Below are 15326 nucleotides of genomic sequence, written 5' to 3'. Positions count from 1 at the left end.
ACATACATTGGACAATGCAGCAGAAGCAGAGATTAGGGCCCCCCCAGCAGCTGCCCCAGGATAAGCTTCCTCTTAGTAAGCTTCTGAAACTGTGAGACTCAGCCCACGCTCTGCCTGAGGAATGAAGAGGATTTGGACCAGTCATCAGCTAGTAAAAGGAGAGTACTAGTGAAGATTAATTTGCTCAGAAGCTCAAAGTCCAAGAGAGCTAGTTGCCACTACATTCGTCTCCAGATGCATTCCGGTCTCCCTTAGGAGATGGTAGTGGTGAAAAGCTAAACTCTGAAGCCAGCTATGTGATCCTGGACAAGTTACTTAGCTTCTATGAGCCTCAGCTTCCTTGTCTGCAACATAGGATAATATTATGCTTGTGGTGTCATATCTAAGAAACGAAGACTTACTCCTATTTTCTTCAAAGAGTTTTATAGTTTTAGCTTTTCCCCCTCAGGTCTCTCCTGGTGGGAATGAAGCCTCTGTTCAACCCATTCACAACTCCCAGCTCCTACGCAATCCTGCTGTCTCTCCTCCTCAGCCCCACATTCTCCCCTTGACCTATCTCCACCTGCCTCCACCCCACTACTCTTCTGCTTCCTCTCTCCCCAAGGACACCACAATCTCCTCCTTACTACACCCCTGGCCTTGCCTGGGTACTGTCACAACTTGATTTCTCCATGGCATAATGTTCTTAACTGCCCCTTCTTTGAAATCTTCTCCTTGCTGAGGCAGACATTGCCAGTTACCCACCCGATATGCATTTCCCCCTTTTGTCTTATAAAGAGAACCTGATTTTGTTTGGGGTGACAGTGTACCCACCTAAAACTATATTTTCCAGTCTCCCCGGCTACCAAGAGTGGCCACATGACACAGTTCTCTTCAGTGAACTGCAGATGGAAATTGCTGGTGGAGGTTCTGGAAAAACTCTCTCAAGGGGGCAGACCCAGCTGGCACCAACATTTGTTCTTCACTCTTCCCGTCTAAGGCAGAGACTTCATACCCTTATGATAATAAAGGTAGAGGGTTGGCTGGACACAAGCCCAAAATTCATGGTATAATCATGGACCTAAGTTCTGGGCAATGGCATGTGACTGAAAGCTATGTGCACAAAGAATGGACATTCACCCGCTCTGTCCATTTCCTTCTTCCTGGCAGCTGGGATGCATATGAGAAGGGAAAAGGTAAAGCAATCCCTCTGGACACAGAGATGGAATTCTCATTTTCAGGACGGTATGGCTACTCTACCAGTCTAAGGAAAGCTGTCTATATTTCAACTCTTACACAACAAGAAATTTTTACCTTTATATTTAAACTCCACAATTTGGAATCTATTGGTTACATCAGAGAAAACTATACCCTAACCAACATATGACTTCCTGCCCTGATGAGATGCTGGAAGGAGAGCAGCCATACTGTAACTATGATGAAGCACGAAAGATGAAAGCTACATCATCAGGATGGCAGAGTAGAAAGGTAAAAGAAGGCTGGGTTCCTAAGAGCATCTTGTAATCAACATATTGTCTTCAAAACGGCCTAATTATCCACCTCTTTTTTTAAATAGACTTCATTTTTTCAGAGAAGTTTTAGGTTTTCAACTCCCTTCCTCCAAGGGGTCACCCCCAGTCTCTCTGGTCCTTGATGTTTCTCACCTGAGTGCCAGGCCCATATTTATCACCTGGCCACCTTGCACCTTGAGCGTGGCTTGACATAACCTCAGAATAACATGTATAAACCTCTTCTCCCCCTCCCCAAACTGCCCCCCATAACCTCACTACTTCTCTAAGTAGTCCACCATCCACACACTATCCACCTAATGGCATGTGTCCATTTTATCCTCCTGTTTCTCTCTGCTCAACTAGTATCACATCTCCAGATTTCCCCAATGGTCCAGGCCCCAGTCCATCCACCTTCCTCAGCCACCAGGTTCAGACCCATTAGGTCACTCCCTTCCCCCATCACAGTGGGCCACACTGACTGCAGCCTCCCTGTTCAAGGTTCTGTCCCCTCACCCCGCCCTCCCTGTTGCTGAAGGGGTTCTGTGAGGGCTCCTTCTCTGCAGGCCAGTCCTCTTCTGACTCCTACCCATACCATAAAGCCCAGCACCCACGTGGGCTCCATCACTCCTACTTGACTCCATCTTTGTCCTGTCATACAATCTGGCATTTGAAGGAACTTAGAGCCACACCAATTCCACTGTCCACTCAGCACGGAAGCTCATCTGTCTTGTCTGAGCATTCCTAAGCGGCTTTCCCCCAGGGTATGTGAAGGCAGTGGCCTAGCACTGACCCAGAGCAGGTGTGCAGGGGCCTCTGGGCTGCTCTGCTCAGCTCAGCACTGAACCACCCCCCTGCCCCCCAGGGCACCTTTTGTCTGCAAAGGGCCAGTTCTCTCATCCACCGTGACCAGAGCAGGGCTTGGTGGTCGGCAGTGTGAGCCTTGCACTGAGAAGATGGGAGACCCTTAATCCTTCGATGATTTGTCAAAAGAGCCTCAGACAACAACACACCTGCGCTCTCAGCTGCAGATAATCACTTACGAGGAAAAGTGGGGGGAAACCCTTCCCTGCGTCCCATCCACACCCTAACCAGAATCTCTCTTTTGTCGAGGTTTTTTGTTTGTTGTTCGGTTTGGTTTTTCGAGTTCACTTGGTTTTTAGATTTAGGTTTAAAATGTATTTTAGGTGATTTCCCATTCTACCAGGTCCAGATGCAGAGGAAACCCAGACAGAGATGTGACTGGATGAGGTTAACTTTTGTATCAGACAGTAAGAAGGGAAAACGACTTCTTATTCCTTCAAACTTGACATCTGGAATGTAGAGAACTCTTTGAGAATCTGATGAAAGGCTCTGAAACCCCTCTCCACCCCAAAACCCTGCATACCCACAAACTGCAGAAATCTCAGGGGTTCTTGCCCCCCGACACACACACATGGATCCTTGGCGCTCATGAGCTGCAGGCTGAGAAGTTAGGTGTCTAAGAATCAAACCAGAGCTCTCCCGAAACCCTTTCGTCCCTCCAAGCACATCCACTGCAAGGCTGGCGGGGTCGGGGCCCACCTGCCCCTGCGAATGGGCTTCCTCACAGCCCTTCCCACGTCCAGGCTTCACATCCTTCATCCCTGAGCCACAAGCCTCCCACTGTGGCTCCACCCACCCCACTCCACAGGTTTTCACCTGACTTTCCCCACCTCTACATAACGCAGTGGGGACAGGAATGGGGGTGGCGGGATGAGGGAAATCAGAGATAAGCACTGTCTCAGCGCTGACCCTCTCACACAGGCCCGAGGGGAGTCAAGCCGAGGAAGAGGTGAGCGCCCTGAGGTACTCCAGGTCAGGGGCACCTGGGGATGCGTACAGTCCGTCCAACGACCACACTGGTCCACAGCATCCCTGAAGCCCCGTGCTTCTCAGGCCCACTCTGAGCTCTACCATGCCCCAACCTACTGTCCTCGCTACCTTTGCGAAGCTCCACTATGTCGCCTTCAGGGCTAACCTCTAACCCCACTTCTCTGTGACAGTTCCCTGTGCGTCGGTTTCCTTTCAAAGGCAGTGAGGGTGGGACTAAGCAAAAAGGTCAGGGGTGGGGGGTTGGGGAGGTGGAATCTGGCCCAGTTCTGCCCTGTGGGTAAGTCTCCAACCTTGGTTTTCTCAACTAAAACAATGAGATCTCCCAGTGATGGACCTGCATAGACCCCATCCCAGGTCTAAAATGTGGTGATTCCCATTTCAGTGTATCATCTCAAATTCTGACCGTAATTATAGTAAGAGCTACTAGTTTGGGGTTTGTGTTACATGCTGGGAACCAGCTCAACGTTTTAGATACATTTTACCTATTTACATTTAGATAAAATCATCACATTTTACCTTGCAACAACCCAAGGAGGCAGTATTATGATTATATTACCCCACTTACAAGGAAACTGAGGTTTGGAGAGGTGAAGTAACATCCCCGTGGCCGCACAGCCATAAGACTAACTGCAAAGCCCATGTCCCTAACCACTGTGCAGTTGCTTTCTGCTATGCTCTGCTTGGGCAACAGAGACCCTGTTGGGATCCCTGCTCATACAAGGAGGGAAATGGGATTGGTTAATATTGTCCTCATTTTATAAATAAATTTTATAAACTCCCATCAGAGGTAAAGTGGCTTGCCCAATGTCCCACAGTGGCAGGGTCGGGAATAATAACCCAGGGGCTTCGACTTCCGCTGTACCCTGCTGTGCTTGCTAACTTCGCTGGCGTTGGAAGGCAATAAACAGACCTGGCTCTACTTTGCTAGCATAATAATTGCTTTGTCCTTCTACTTTTGCAGGTCTTTCTCCTCTTCTCCAACTAGCTATAGTCTGAGTGATCATTCTAAACAAGGGGTAAGTTACATTTTAGTCCGGCGTAAAAGAGCAGCGTATTGGACAAGAACAAAGAAACGAACTCCTCCACAAGGAAAACTGACTCAGAACACACTGTACCAACACCACCACCATCTCCATACAGCCTGCCACCCATCTTCATGAGATGGCCACAACATGAGCAGGCATTTTCCTATAATTTACACAAAAACATCAAGAGAAAGAATGGTTTCATTTGCCCTTTTCATTCCTCGACAGGGCAGTTCTTAACTAGGAAGAAATTATATTTTAACTCCCATTCGAGGGAGACATGAGTTCTCAAGCACACAGACTGTGCCAAGTGCCACGCTTCTAGGAGAGGACCTAGGAGGGACACTCAGTGCAAGTGACACTGCAGATGTGCCCAGACACCTGCCACCTGTGCAGGAAACCTCCATCTGCAGGCTGCTTCCAGCCAGCTCCCAGTAACGTGCCATGTGCCACCAGTGCTCAGTGCTGGTAAATGACCTGGGGATCGCGAGGGTGACCCGGCAATGCCGGGACAGCACCATCCTGGCATGTCTTCTGCAACCCAGGCCAGGGACAGGGGATCTCCCCACCAGAGTTCAGTAGAGGTAGAGTCTTCACATTCTTCCGGACACAGAAGAATATCACCCTGAGTACGTTCCAGACGACAAAGGGTGGGTCCCACAAATGAAGACTATTTCAAAGTCTGCGGTGAGTTTGGGACACAGCAGTCAAATGTGCGGCTACCCGACATCATTTGGGTCACCTTCCCCTGTTTGCAGTTTCCCACATCGTGAGTCCTGCCTTCTCATTTTGCCGTAATTCATTTCCCCAGCATCCTGTGCTGTTGGAAATGTGGTGCAGAAATGTGGTCAAGGCTGCAACTTTCAGATGAACCCATGGCCAGGTGACAGTTCATAAGGGAACAAAGTGAGAAGGAATGCCCCAGGATCTACTCCGGGGAGCTTGCAGCGGGCTCCCTGGCTCTTCAGGAACGGCTGCAAAGGGACTTCCAGCATCTGGACACTGGAGTTGATGACAGTGCGAGCTGTAGCGTCAGGGCCAGGTGACGGAGCAACCCTGCAGTGGGTGTGGCTCCAGCTACAGCCAGTGTGTTAGCCCGGAACTGAGGATGTCCTTGCAGGAACCAACCGCATGTCCCCACCAGTACAACTGTACATCTTCAGGAGAACCTGAAATGCCATTTCCCAGAAGCTCTTGGGATGGAGGAGGATCACAGACTTGGGAACCAGTCACATCTGTGTTCAAACGCGGCTCTACCATCTACCGGCTCTGCCTCCCTGGACATGTGATTTAACTCCGGGCCCTCGGTAGTTTCAAATGAAAAATGGAGATGATAAAATCCAATTCCATGTTTGTGATATTAACAGAATGAACTATTAAACAAACATACTGTGAAATAAGGTGCCTAACACAGTGGGTGGCATAGCAGGTGCTCCATAAAGCTTTATTTTCTTCCACTCTTAACTCTTGATATTGTTATCTAATATATTAACACTCTTTTCCTAAGCTGCCATCTCCAAACCAGTCAAGTTTTGATAAGAAAGAAAAAATATCAAACAGGTCATGGTCTTCAAGCACAACAGCACTAGAGACATTTTTCAAATTGGCAGTGATCTACTCATAACACTCCTGGGATCTGTTTGATCAATGAGACATGAAGTCATCCCATTAGACTGTCATCCAGCCTGAATGCTGACATGTTAAATAAAAGGATGTCATTGTCAAATACTTTGTAAAAACTACAGCAATGGATTTCCTCGAATCTATCAGTCTTATAATGTCAATTTTTTAAATGATGATGAGTAGAATCTGATGTGACTTAATAATGATACGCTTCACGTGTGTACAGCCTATGGCAGTTTCCAGGGTCTTTTGGGGCCCTTGGAACCACTCAGGAGACAGGAAGGGCATCCTCAGAGAACCTGCCTAGTTCCTACCAAGGACCCTGGTCTTGGTGCTCAAGTTCATGCCATTCAGGAATACATTCTGGGATCCTGCCATTCACCTGGCCACCAGTGCTCACTAAGTGCCTATAACATGCTGAGAAAACACTAGGCTGGATATTCAGACAGGCACAGTTCTGACCTAGCAGAGTTTTAGCAGCGGAAAAGAGGGACAATTAAGGGAGAAAGGACCGTAAGTTGTGATGGGTGTTAAAGCAGGGGAAACTCAGGAAGTCATCGGTACACACTGGTGTCAGGTAGGAAACAAACACTAAGAAGCTTCCCATTTTTCCTCATTTTTTTGAGCCATTCATGAAAAATCAGCACTCTCAGATAATATTCATCTGACTGTAATATATTTTTAAGTCAGGCAAGGTAGCTTCAAAACAAATTTTGGGGAGGTCCTTGGACACCGATGAAGATGGCTGGGCATTATTTGGAAAAGAACAGGGAGCCTCTGAAGGTTTCTAAGGAGGAAGGCAATGAAATCAGAGATAAACTTGGCTCTAGATGAATGAGGAATAGAAAGGGAGGTGGGGGGCCCCATCCAAACAGTATTTCAATAATCTAGTAAATACATAACAGTATCTTACAAATATTAATGTCTTGGTTTGCCATGGTTATATAATATGTTAACATTATGGGAAGCTGGGTAAAGTGTATTTGGGAAATATCAGTGCTTTATTTTCAACTCTTCTGGAAGTTAAAAATCATTTCAACATGAAAAGTTTAAAAAATCTGGAAAAGGATAAAACAATTACTAGAAAAAATAATCTAATAAATAGGGGAATGGCTAATTGTATGACAATATTCCTACAGTGGTTTTGCTTTCTGTACACATCTCTGATTTTTTATGTGGACTGCTTTATTCAGACTCACAGCAATCAGAAATATTAAGCAATCCTATATGTAAGCTAAAAGTAACTTGATGTTAATTAACATAATTAAGAATTATTTTCTCCACAGTAGTGAGTTCAAAAGATGATACAGTATAAAATGATCTGCAGAGGCATCTGCCAAGAAAACTTAATATCCAGTAATTTATTGTTAAAAACAATATATAAAACAGCTGTCAATCCACTAAAATCTGGAAAGTACTAATTTAAGTATATTTGGTTTAAAAAAAAACCAGACTATTAAATACCATGTGCTTAATTAAACTACACCAGAAATTTTCCTACTCCTGAGTAGCCTTATCAAGAAGAGCTACTCAAATTCAAAAGGGTCTGCAGTTACTACTGGTGAATCACTTGCATCTCCCTTCTTTCTGTGTGACTATGAGTGAAGACAAGGTCAAAGCTATGGTGGTTTCTCCAAGATATTTTAAGGCCTCTATGAGCCCCCATTTCGTGGAAAGTTGGGACCAGCTGGGAGGGACAGTTGTCGCTCTTACCCAGCGTCATCCTGGAAGCCTTCTAGCTCGTCCCGTTGCTCGGCCAGGGTGGCCTCCAAGTCCAGGTAGGTGCCGTTGTGGGAGAGCTGCAGCGTGCAGTCGTCCAGCTGCAAGAGAAAGAGTCTGTTATGCCCAGCCTGCTCCTGGGATGGGGATCTGTACAGGGAAATCACTTCAGGTTGCCCTCATGTATTTTTTAACATCCAGCATTATTCTGAAATTTGGATCCTAACTGGAAGAAGTAGCATGTTCGTACAAATAGATTGGAAGCAAACTGCATAACAGGTAGACAGAAATGGCACCTACTAAGGGAGTGATATTGACAGGGCGCCCAATACGTGGGCAGGGAAGAGAAGTACCAGGCACTGGGCTAATGCCACTTTACACTCTGAGGGGCCCAGGGGAAGCCATGGATTTGGGGAGTGGAAACCAAGATGCCGATGGGACCACTGATTGACAGACACAGAGTTTAAAAGGCAAATCTGGTGGAGAAAACATGCTGTTTCCTTTGACTCAGTGAGAAGCCTACTTATTCAGCGCCTATGGTCATACCTGGGCCACTATAATTAATAGTCGCTCAATAAACATTTTTACAATTGAACAAAAAGAAACATTCTCCATCTGAATGACAATATATCCAAATTACAACACACCAAAGAGGACCTTAGGTCTCTTTGTTACTAGCCTCATTTTTTGAAACCTTATTTAACAAATACTTTTATATTGTTAATTACATCCCATTCATAATTCTAAGCACTTTACGTATGTTACATCATTTGATTCGCACACAAACTCTATTCATTTCTTTTGTTATCCCCATTTTACAATCAGGAAACTGAGGCACAGAGAGAGACTAAGTTACTTGCCCAATGTCACATCTGATAAATGGTGGAGCTGGGATCTGGATAGAGGTGATTTGAGTCCAGGTCATGCTCTTGGCCACTATGCTCTGCATCTTCTCTATGGCCAGAGACCTTCTAAGGACTTGAAAATATGCTTGCAAAACACAACTTATGTCATCTGAGTGTTCTGGTGTGGCCAAGGTAACGCCACATATTTACCAACCCCGTTCCCTTTTCCCCCTGGGAACAGAGACCACATATCCCAGGCCTATAGTTGGGCTACTACCATGTAACTGAGTGCTGACCACTGGAATATAGGTGAAAGGGAAGAAAGGTCCCAACCAGCTTGGCCATAACACCCCTGCACAACCATCCACCTTTCTTCTCGTGCCTGTGGCTAGATGCAGAGGAGCCAGAGAAGACTCTCAAGTCTGGAAACCGACAGACCCTGGAGAGAAACAGCTCAGGTTCCTGAATCACCTCATGGAAGAGAGCATCCTGTTGCCTCACCTCCACTGACCCATCCTGGACAGGCATAAGGGCAAGACACGAGCCTTTGTGGCATTACATGACATTTAGAATAACCAATACACTTAGAACTACAGGAAAGTAATTGTACCAAAGATTAACATTAGGAGGAAATCCAAGTGTATAACTTCATGCTTCATTTCTCAGGCTGCAAGGATGGCTCTGATTATTCATCCACTTGGGTGAGTTAAGGCTCTTATTCCAAAATGCCAGGAGATTGAGGAAAAGTGGAGGCAAATACGTGGCTACTTCAAAACATCTAGGTGAAGGCCTGATAATCCTCCTGGTGTAAGTGAGATTTCAAACAAGGAATTAGTCTCCTTTGATAGAAAAGCTTTGCTTATTATCCTCAACAAGAGAAACGCAGACTGTCAACTTGTCCAGAATCAGCATCTATAACAAGCTGCTAATTCTTGCAGGAACCCCGCAGTTCCGTGTTTCTGGTTATCCTCAACAGAATGAAAGGAATTTGTTCTTTATTATTTGTAAGAAATAGTTAAATCACTTGAAGGGGTTAATCCTATTTGATTCACCTGTTTTATTTCTCTAATAACAAACTATTAAAGGCATGCTGGTGAGGGTCAGCATTCTTGACTGGCATTTTACAGATGGATCATCCGATCTGAGAAAGCAGAGACCAAACTGGCCAAACTCACTGCGCTGTGATACCAGAGGTGTGCCCAGGGTTTGGGGGGAACACACGGGGGAGCTGGCTTCCCTGCCTGCGGAAGCAGCAGACAGGAAGGATTTCCTGCAGAAGGCGTCTCCTGGGCTAAGGGTCTCCTGTGGACTGAAATCAGACTTTTATCATTCCTAGGTGGAAAATTCCATTGGAAACGGAACCCGTTACCATGTACACTGGACCATGTGTCAGTAGAGCTGTAATCACTGCAGTTCATTCTTGCTTTTAACTCCTATTGACATTTTCGACTAATAAAGCTTACGTGGTCCGTTCTGTTGATAGTATCAACACTTCTGCTCATTTTTAATCCCACATATAATCAACAGACTAGCAGATGGGGATAATGAAAGCCCTTTAAGCCATGACAATTTCTTTTGTCTCCATCCCTGGAAATGTGTGAGTCCAAAGAAAGTCCAAAGAAAGAAGCTTTTGGATAAAAAGTTTCTGCTTCCCCTCTAGGGGGTCGAAGGCATTCTGAGGCTGTGGTCCACACTCAGGCCTGACAGAGAACCGAGTCCGAGAGGAAGTACTGCTGTGGTGTAGAGAGGCAGGATGTGCATGTGTATGTGGTATAAATATTCCACCATGGCCAGTTTCAAGCTACCACCGTGAAGTCACTGAGCGTGGAGCTAAAAAAAGTTACACAGCAGCTCACCAGCATATAGAAATTTTATCATACAGATCCAGGAGATGTAAGTAACCTCCCAAGCATAGGTAGCAGCAAAATGTAATGAAACAATTAGGCAGTAACATGTTTTGAGTATTTTTTTTTAATTGAAGTACCGCTGATTTACAATGTTGTGTTAGCTTCAGGTGTAGAGCAAAGTGATTCAGTTATACATATATATGTATATATATTTGAGTATTTTTTACCTTTGTTTCTTTTTTTTAACTGTTTATTTTTATAAACATCTGTTTTTGGGGTTTTTTTAATTTTTAATTATTTATTTTTATAAATATCTGTGTTTTTTTAACATCTTTATTGGAGTATAAGTGCTTTACAATGGTGTGTTAGTTTCTGCTGTATAACGAAGTGAATCAGCTATACATATACATATACCTCCTTTACCTTTGTTTCTAATGTAACTTTTATTCATTATACATTTATACAGGATAATTTAATTTTTAATAATGGCTATATTGAACAAAATTCCTGAGACTTATTGATCAGCCCTCTCGAGCCACCCAGGCCAGCCCCAGCACACGCTGCTTCTGGCCCTCCTGGGTCATGAACTTGAGGCGCCTCAAGGGGAGACTAGCAGGGAGTAGACGGAAGCCTGAGTGACCCTGTCCCGGGCTTTCAGCCCTCGCCACCCCCCTGCCCTACGCTCTTCTCCTCAGTTGGGGCAGAGGTGGATCACTGGGGCCAGTAGATGCAGCCCCATCCTTACTGGCAGCCGTGTTTATTTTCCACACCATCTCCACCCATACCTTCTGATTTGATCCCCAGCCGCTGGGGCGAATATCTGGTTTGCCTCACCGCTCACCCTGGCGCACCAAGCATCTGCCTCCACATGCCACCGGCGGCCCCAAATCACAGCAGGAAGCCCTACCGTGTCCCCAGCCTCCTGACCACAGAATCCCAAAACCTTAGCAGAACTGCCTGTTCTCATCGTCCCTCTCCTCACAGTCAGGGCATCATTAACTATGCCACTTCCATAGTTCAATTTTAACAAAATTATATGTCAGGCCCGGGCTGGGCACCAAGGAACACATAGACGCTTCCTTCCCTCAAAGATCATTTTGTCAGGGAAGTATGACACACCAATAGAACACAAGAGAATAAAAAGTCATTTAAGCCAACCGTCAAAATGTGTGAAAGTTCATCCTCAGTTATATTCCTTCTGCTACAATTAGTAGCCACAGCCTCCTGAGACCCAACCATCCTCCATAAAACGGCCCCATTCTCCTGCCAGGAGAAAGGCTGCCCTGACTTCCTAAGCCAGGTGTCACAACCCTACCTCCCTAATTAACAGTTGGGCAATTTGTACAAGTCCTTCAACTAAAAGAGAAACGATGACTCTGTGCCTTTTAACCCCTCAGGAGGTGTGGGGGGATCCTCACAGTATGCCTATAGGAAGGGGGCAAGGTCAGACACTGACCCCCTTAGCGAGCCGGGGCACGTGGGCACGAAGGGGTCCCAGCAACACGGGCAGCCCGTAAAGACACCAAACGAACAAACACACACTGCCCGCTCCGTTCCACAACATGAGCCCTGCCATCGTTACACCCCAGACAAACACGATTAATATTTAAACCATCACATGAGCCAAAGGGTAGGAATACAGGGCTATTTGGCTGGACTGACACACAAAGCGTAAAATTCCCTCAGCACTTTGGGGTTCGGCTTTAGGTATCATTGTTAGAAACAAATTGATAGGTACACGCCAAGTGCAGTCTTCAATCTTGTCAGGGACAACTAAGTAACAGTTATGAAAGAACGCAACAACAATGTGAACAGGCAGCGAGTGGCGGTTCATTCCAATCTGTTTATTAGAAAGGTTTGGACGGAACTATCTAGACTCCGTCTACAGAGTGAAGGACTCAGACGCCTCCCTGCCAGACCAGTTCCTGACAGGAACCTCAATTCCTACGGACAGGGAGGCAACCTGATCCCCTCCCTGGGCCTTTCATGTCAAATGTCTTGCCGAATGACTTAAGGGCCCTGGAATTTCCTGACTCCAGTGATTTTCGTGTCAACCCTCATACCCTGGGAGCATGTCCCCTGCACTCCTTTCTTGGCCCTCGGTTCGGTGGCCAGGACATTGCCAGGCACTTCAGGACATAAGACAAAGCCAGAAGCCCTGCGGAAGATAACATGGCAGGGCGATCACAGGAGAGCGGTTAGGGTAGGTGAGGGGCAGTGAGAGTGGTGTGGCTGGAGGACCAGGTTGCAGGCTCTGAACCTGTAGCCAGGACTCTGGTGGGGAGGTGGGGGGGGTGCTGGGGAGGAGGTCAGTCACAGAGCCACATGAGGGACCCTTCCAAATACTCTGCTATTTTGTGCCACTCCTCCGGGTCAAAACAAACCATTAACCGGGCCCTCGATCTCTGGGGACATGGAAAGAGCCCTCCACTCCTTGCAGACAGCCTGCACAAGGTCACTCGTTTTCCTGACAGTTCCTACAAAGACAGTGCATTCAAAAGGAAATGGCAGACTCACCATCCTGGAGAGGAAAAATATCTAAAACAAGGCTGATGTCACGTCTCAACTTATACATTCTTTTCTTTCCTTAATCCAGTGAAGTGGCGTGTTACTGGGGTGGTTTAATGATTATCTGGGTTTGGCAGCAGGTCTAAAGTAATCCTTAGTCTAGGCAATAAAGTTCTGTGGAACTCTGAAATAGATTTGCATGGAACTGTTCTATAAATATACATGAGGTCTATCCGTTAAGCTCATTTTGGTAAGAGTTCAGAAGTGGGAAAATACATGCTGATTTTTAAAAGAAAAAAACTAAAATAAATGCCATTTGCTTATGTCATTTCATGGGTTCCTTCCATCCCTCCATCCACATCCCTTGCATGTAATTTTTGCAGCTCCCTCCATCAAGAGGTGGATTCTTTCTCTGCTCCTGGAATCTGGGCTGGCCTGTGTCTAGCTCTGGCCAACATGGTAGCAAATGTGACACAGCAGAGACTTGAGAGGCATTTCCTCACTAGGACTGGGCTCTCCTGTTGCTCTTGGAACTCTGTCACCACACGAAGAAGCCTGGGTTAGCCAGACTCCGGGGTACCTGGTCGCGCCCGCTGCCCCTGCCGACAGCCTGCCAACCGCCACACGCTGAGCGAGGCCAGTGTGGATCACCAAGCCTCCAGATGAGCCACCAGCTGACGACAGACACAGGAGGGAGCCAGCAGTTATGGGCCAAATGGGCCCCAAGCAGAACTGCCCAGCAGACCCACAGATTTGTGGGCCACTTTTCATGGTTGGTGCTTGAAGTCAATCTCCACTTCCCCTGAGCCTGCCTCCCCCACCCACAGCAGACAGGCGGCCCCCCAGGGGTTGCAATTTCACACTCAAAGTGCTCCATGCCTGGATCAGCGGTGGGTGAGAGGCTCACCCACCAAGGTGGCGCTGAACACACTATGACACTGCCAGCTCAGGGCAGGAATGCCAGCACCATGCCCAGCCCTCAGACGCCACAGAGCATACATGCCTGGCCCTGGCCCTGCCAGAGCCCAAGCCCCACCAGGGACAGAGGCCAGCAGCAGTTGCTGGGTAGAAAGGCCTGGAGCCCCAGGGAGTTGGGGAGCAGTCAGCTGCAAAGCCCTCCCAGGGAGGCGAGGAGGCAGCAGGAGGCGAAACCCCGCATGAGTTGTGGCTCCAAGCCCTCGGAGCATGTTCCATTGTCCCATCATACAAAATGCACATTCACAGGTTAAAAAAGTATGAAGACTTTCAAAATAGCACCTGCAAGTGCAGGGCCCTTCTGACCGCACTGGCCCCGCTCCTGGCTCAGAAGTGAAGCCCTGCTGTGGGCCCCATCTTCCTCCAGCGCCGGGTTCACTGTGGGCACCCTGAGCGCCCCCAATCCAGGCTCATCCCACTTGCAGAGCAGCACACAGGCCATCGGCGCGTCAGACGGTCAGTTCTAAGAGAGCTACACCATATCCTCCTCCAATCGTGCTCTGTCGCCAGGCAGTCATGAAGCTTATGGCTTCCCTCAACTTGGTGGTTCCTTCTAAAGGCAGCAGGACTACAGACTGGACTTAGCTGACAAGCAAAGTGAGTCAGGAAAGAGAGCTTTCCAACAAGCAGGGCCGCACGTCCCTTTCACAATTCTTAATAAAACCTTCACAAAACCCTGGCTCAGCCATTCAAGCTTTTGTGGGCTTCGGTTGCCTCCTATCCCATAAGTGCCACTGCAAAGGGACGAGGTGGAGGGCGCACACGCCGGGGATGCCCTCTGTCGTTTCCTAAGATGGGCAGTGAGGACATGGTGCTCATTTCATCATCCTTCAAACTATACACACCATCCACATTCATCCCCTTCATACGTATAATGCACTTCACAATAGAAAATGAACAGTTTCTTACAAAGGTGTGATTTTACATATTTTAAAAATAAAAGTAACTCTTGGTCAGTTTTCTTAAGAAAAAGGCCGAATGAAACTGACTCACATGATATCAGAAGAAATCGGTCCTGTTGGCTAACCTCAACAAATCATATTTAAACTTCTAAATCTCTAGGGGCCCATTTAGCCTCTTCGGAACAACAAATATATCATGGGTACTTAATAAATGTTTTAGGGTCAAGTACAAGGATATTTTTGAAGATCTAGCATATACGGGTTATGAAAAAATATGAATGTATTTACTTTGAAAGCGGTTGGATTTTACTTCCTCAGGAACCTTTAACAAGTTATGTTGTTTATGGCCAGCAACCTCAGTGAGAGAAGCAATGTCCTGAAATTGATTTAGGCAGTTTCCAAATCAAGCCCCAGACTTCTATTTAAGTCAACAAAATTGCACAGCTCACCAACCAAAGGCAAGGACCTCTGCCAAATTCTACAAGAAAGACAAAAGGCAAGGTTCCTCCCATTAAGAGCTTAAGCTGAGTGGGTGTGATAA

General features: G+C 46.8%; 1 protein-coding gene across 8 annotated transcripts in view; it reads right to left on the bottom strand.

Annotated features, from left to right (window-relative positions):
* FHOD3 (formin homology 2 domain containing 3) overlaps nt 1–15326 on the bottom strand; it is a 505109-nt gene that overhangs the window by 429391 nt on the left and 60392 nt on the right. For all 8 annotated transcript variants that reach the window (XM_059895637.1, XM_059895638.1, XM_059895639.1 and 5 more), the window contains exon 2: nt 7703–7809. In XM_059895637.1, coding sequence (XP_059751620.1) covers nt 7703–7809 — 107 coding nt within the window. The remainder of the gene's footprint in view (nt 1–7702; nt 7810–15326) is intronic.

This window comes from Balaenoptera ricei, chromosome 14 (genome assembly GCF_028023285.1).
Source record: "Balaenoptera ricei isolate mBalRic1 chromosome 14, mBalRic1.hap2, whole genome shotgun sequence".
Lineage (NCBI taxonomy): Eukaryota > Metazoa > Chordata > Mammalia > Artiodactyla > Balaenopteridae > Balaenoptera > Balaenoptera ricei.
Note: the sequence above shows the minus strand (reverse complement) of the source record. Positions and strands in the feature narration are given on the sequence as shown.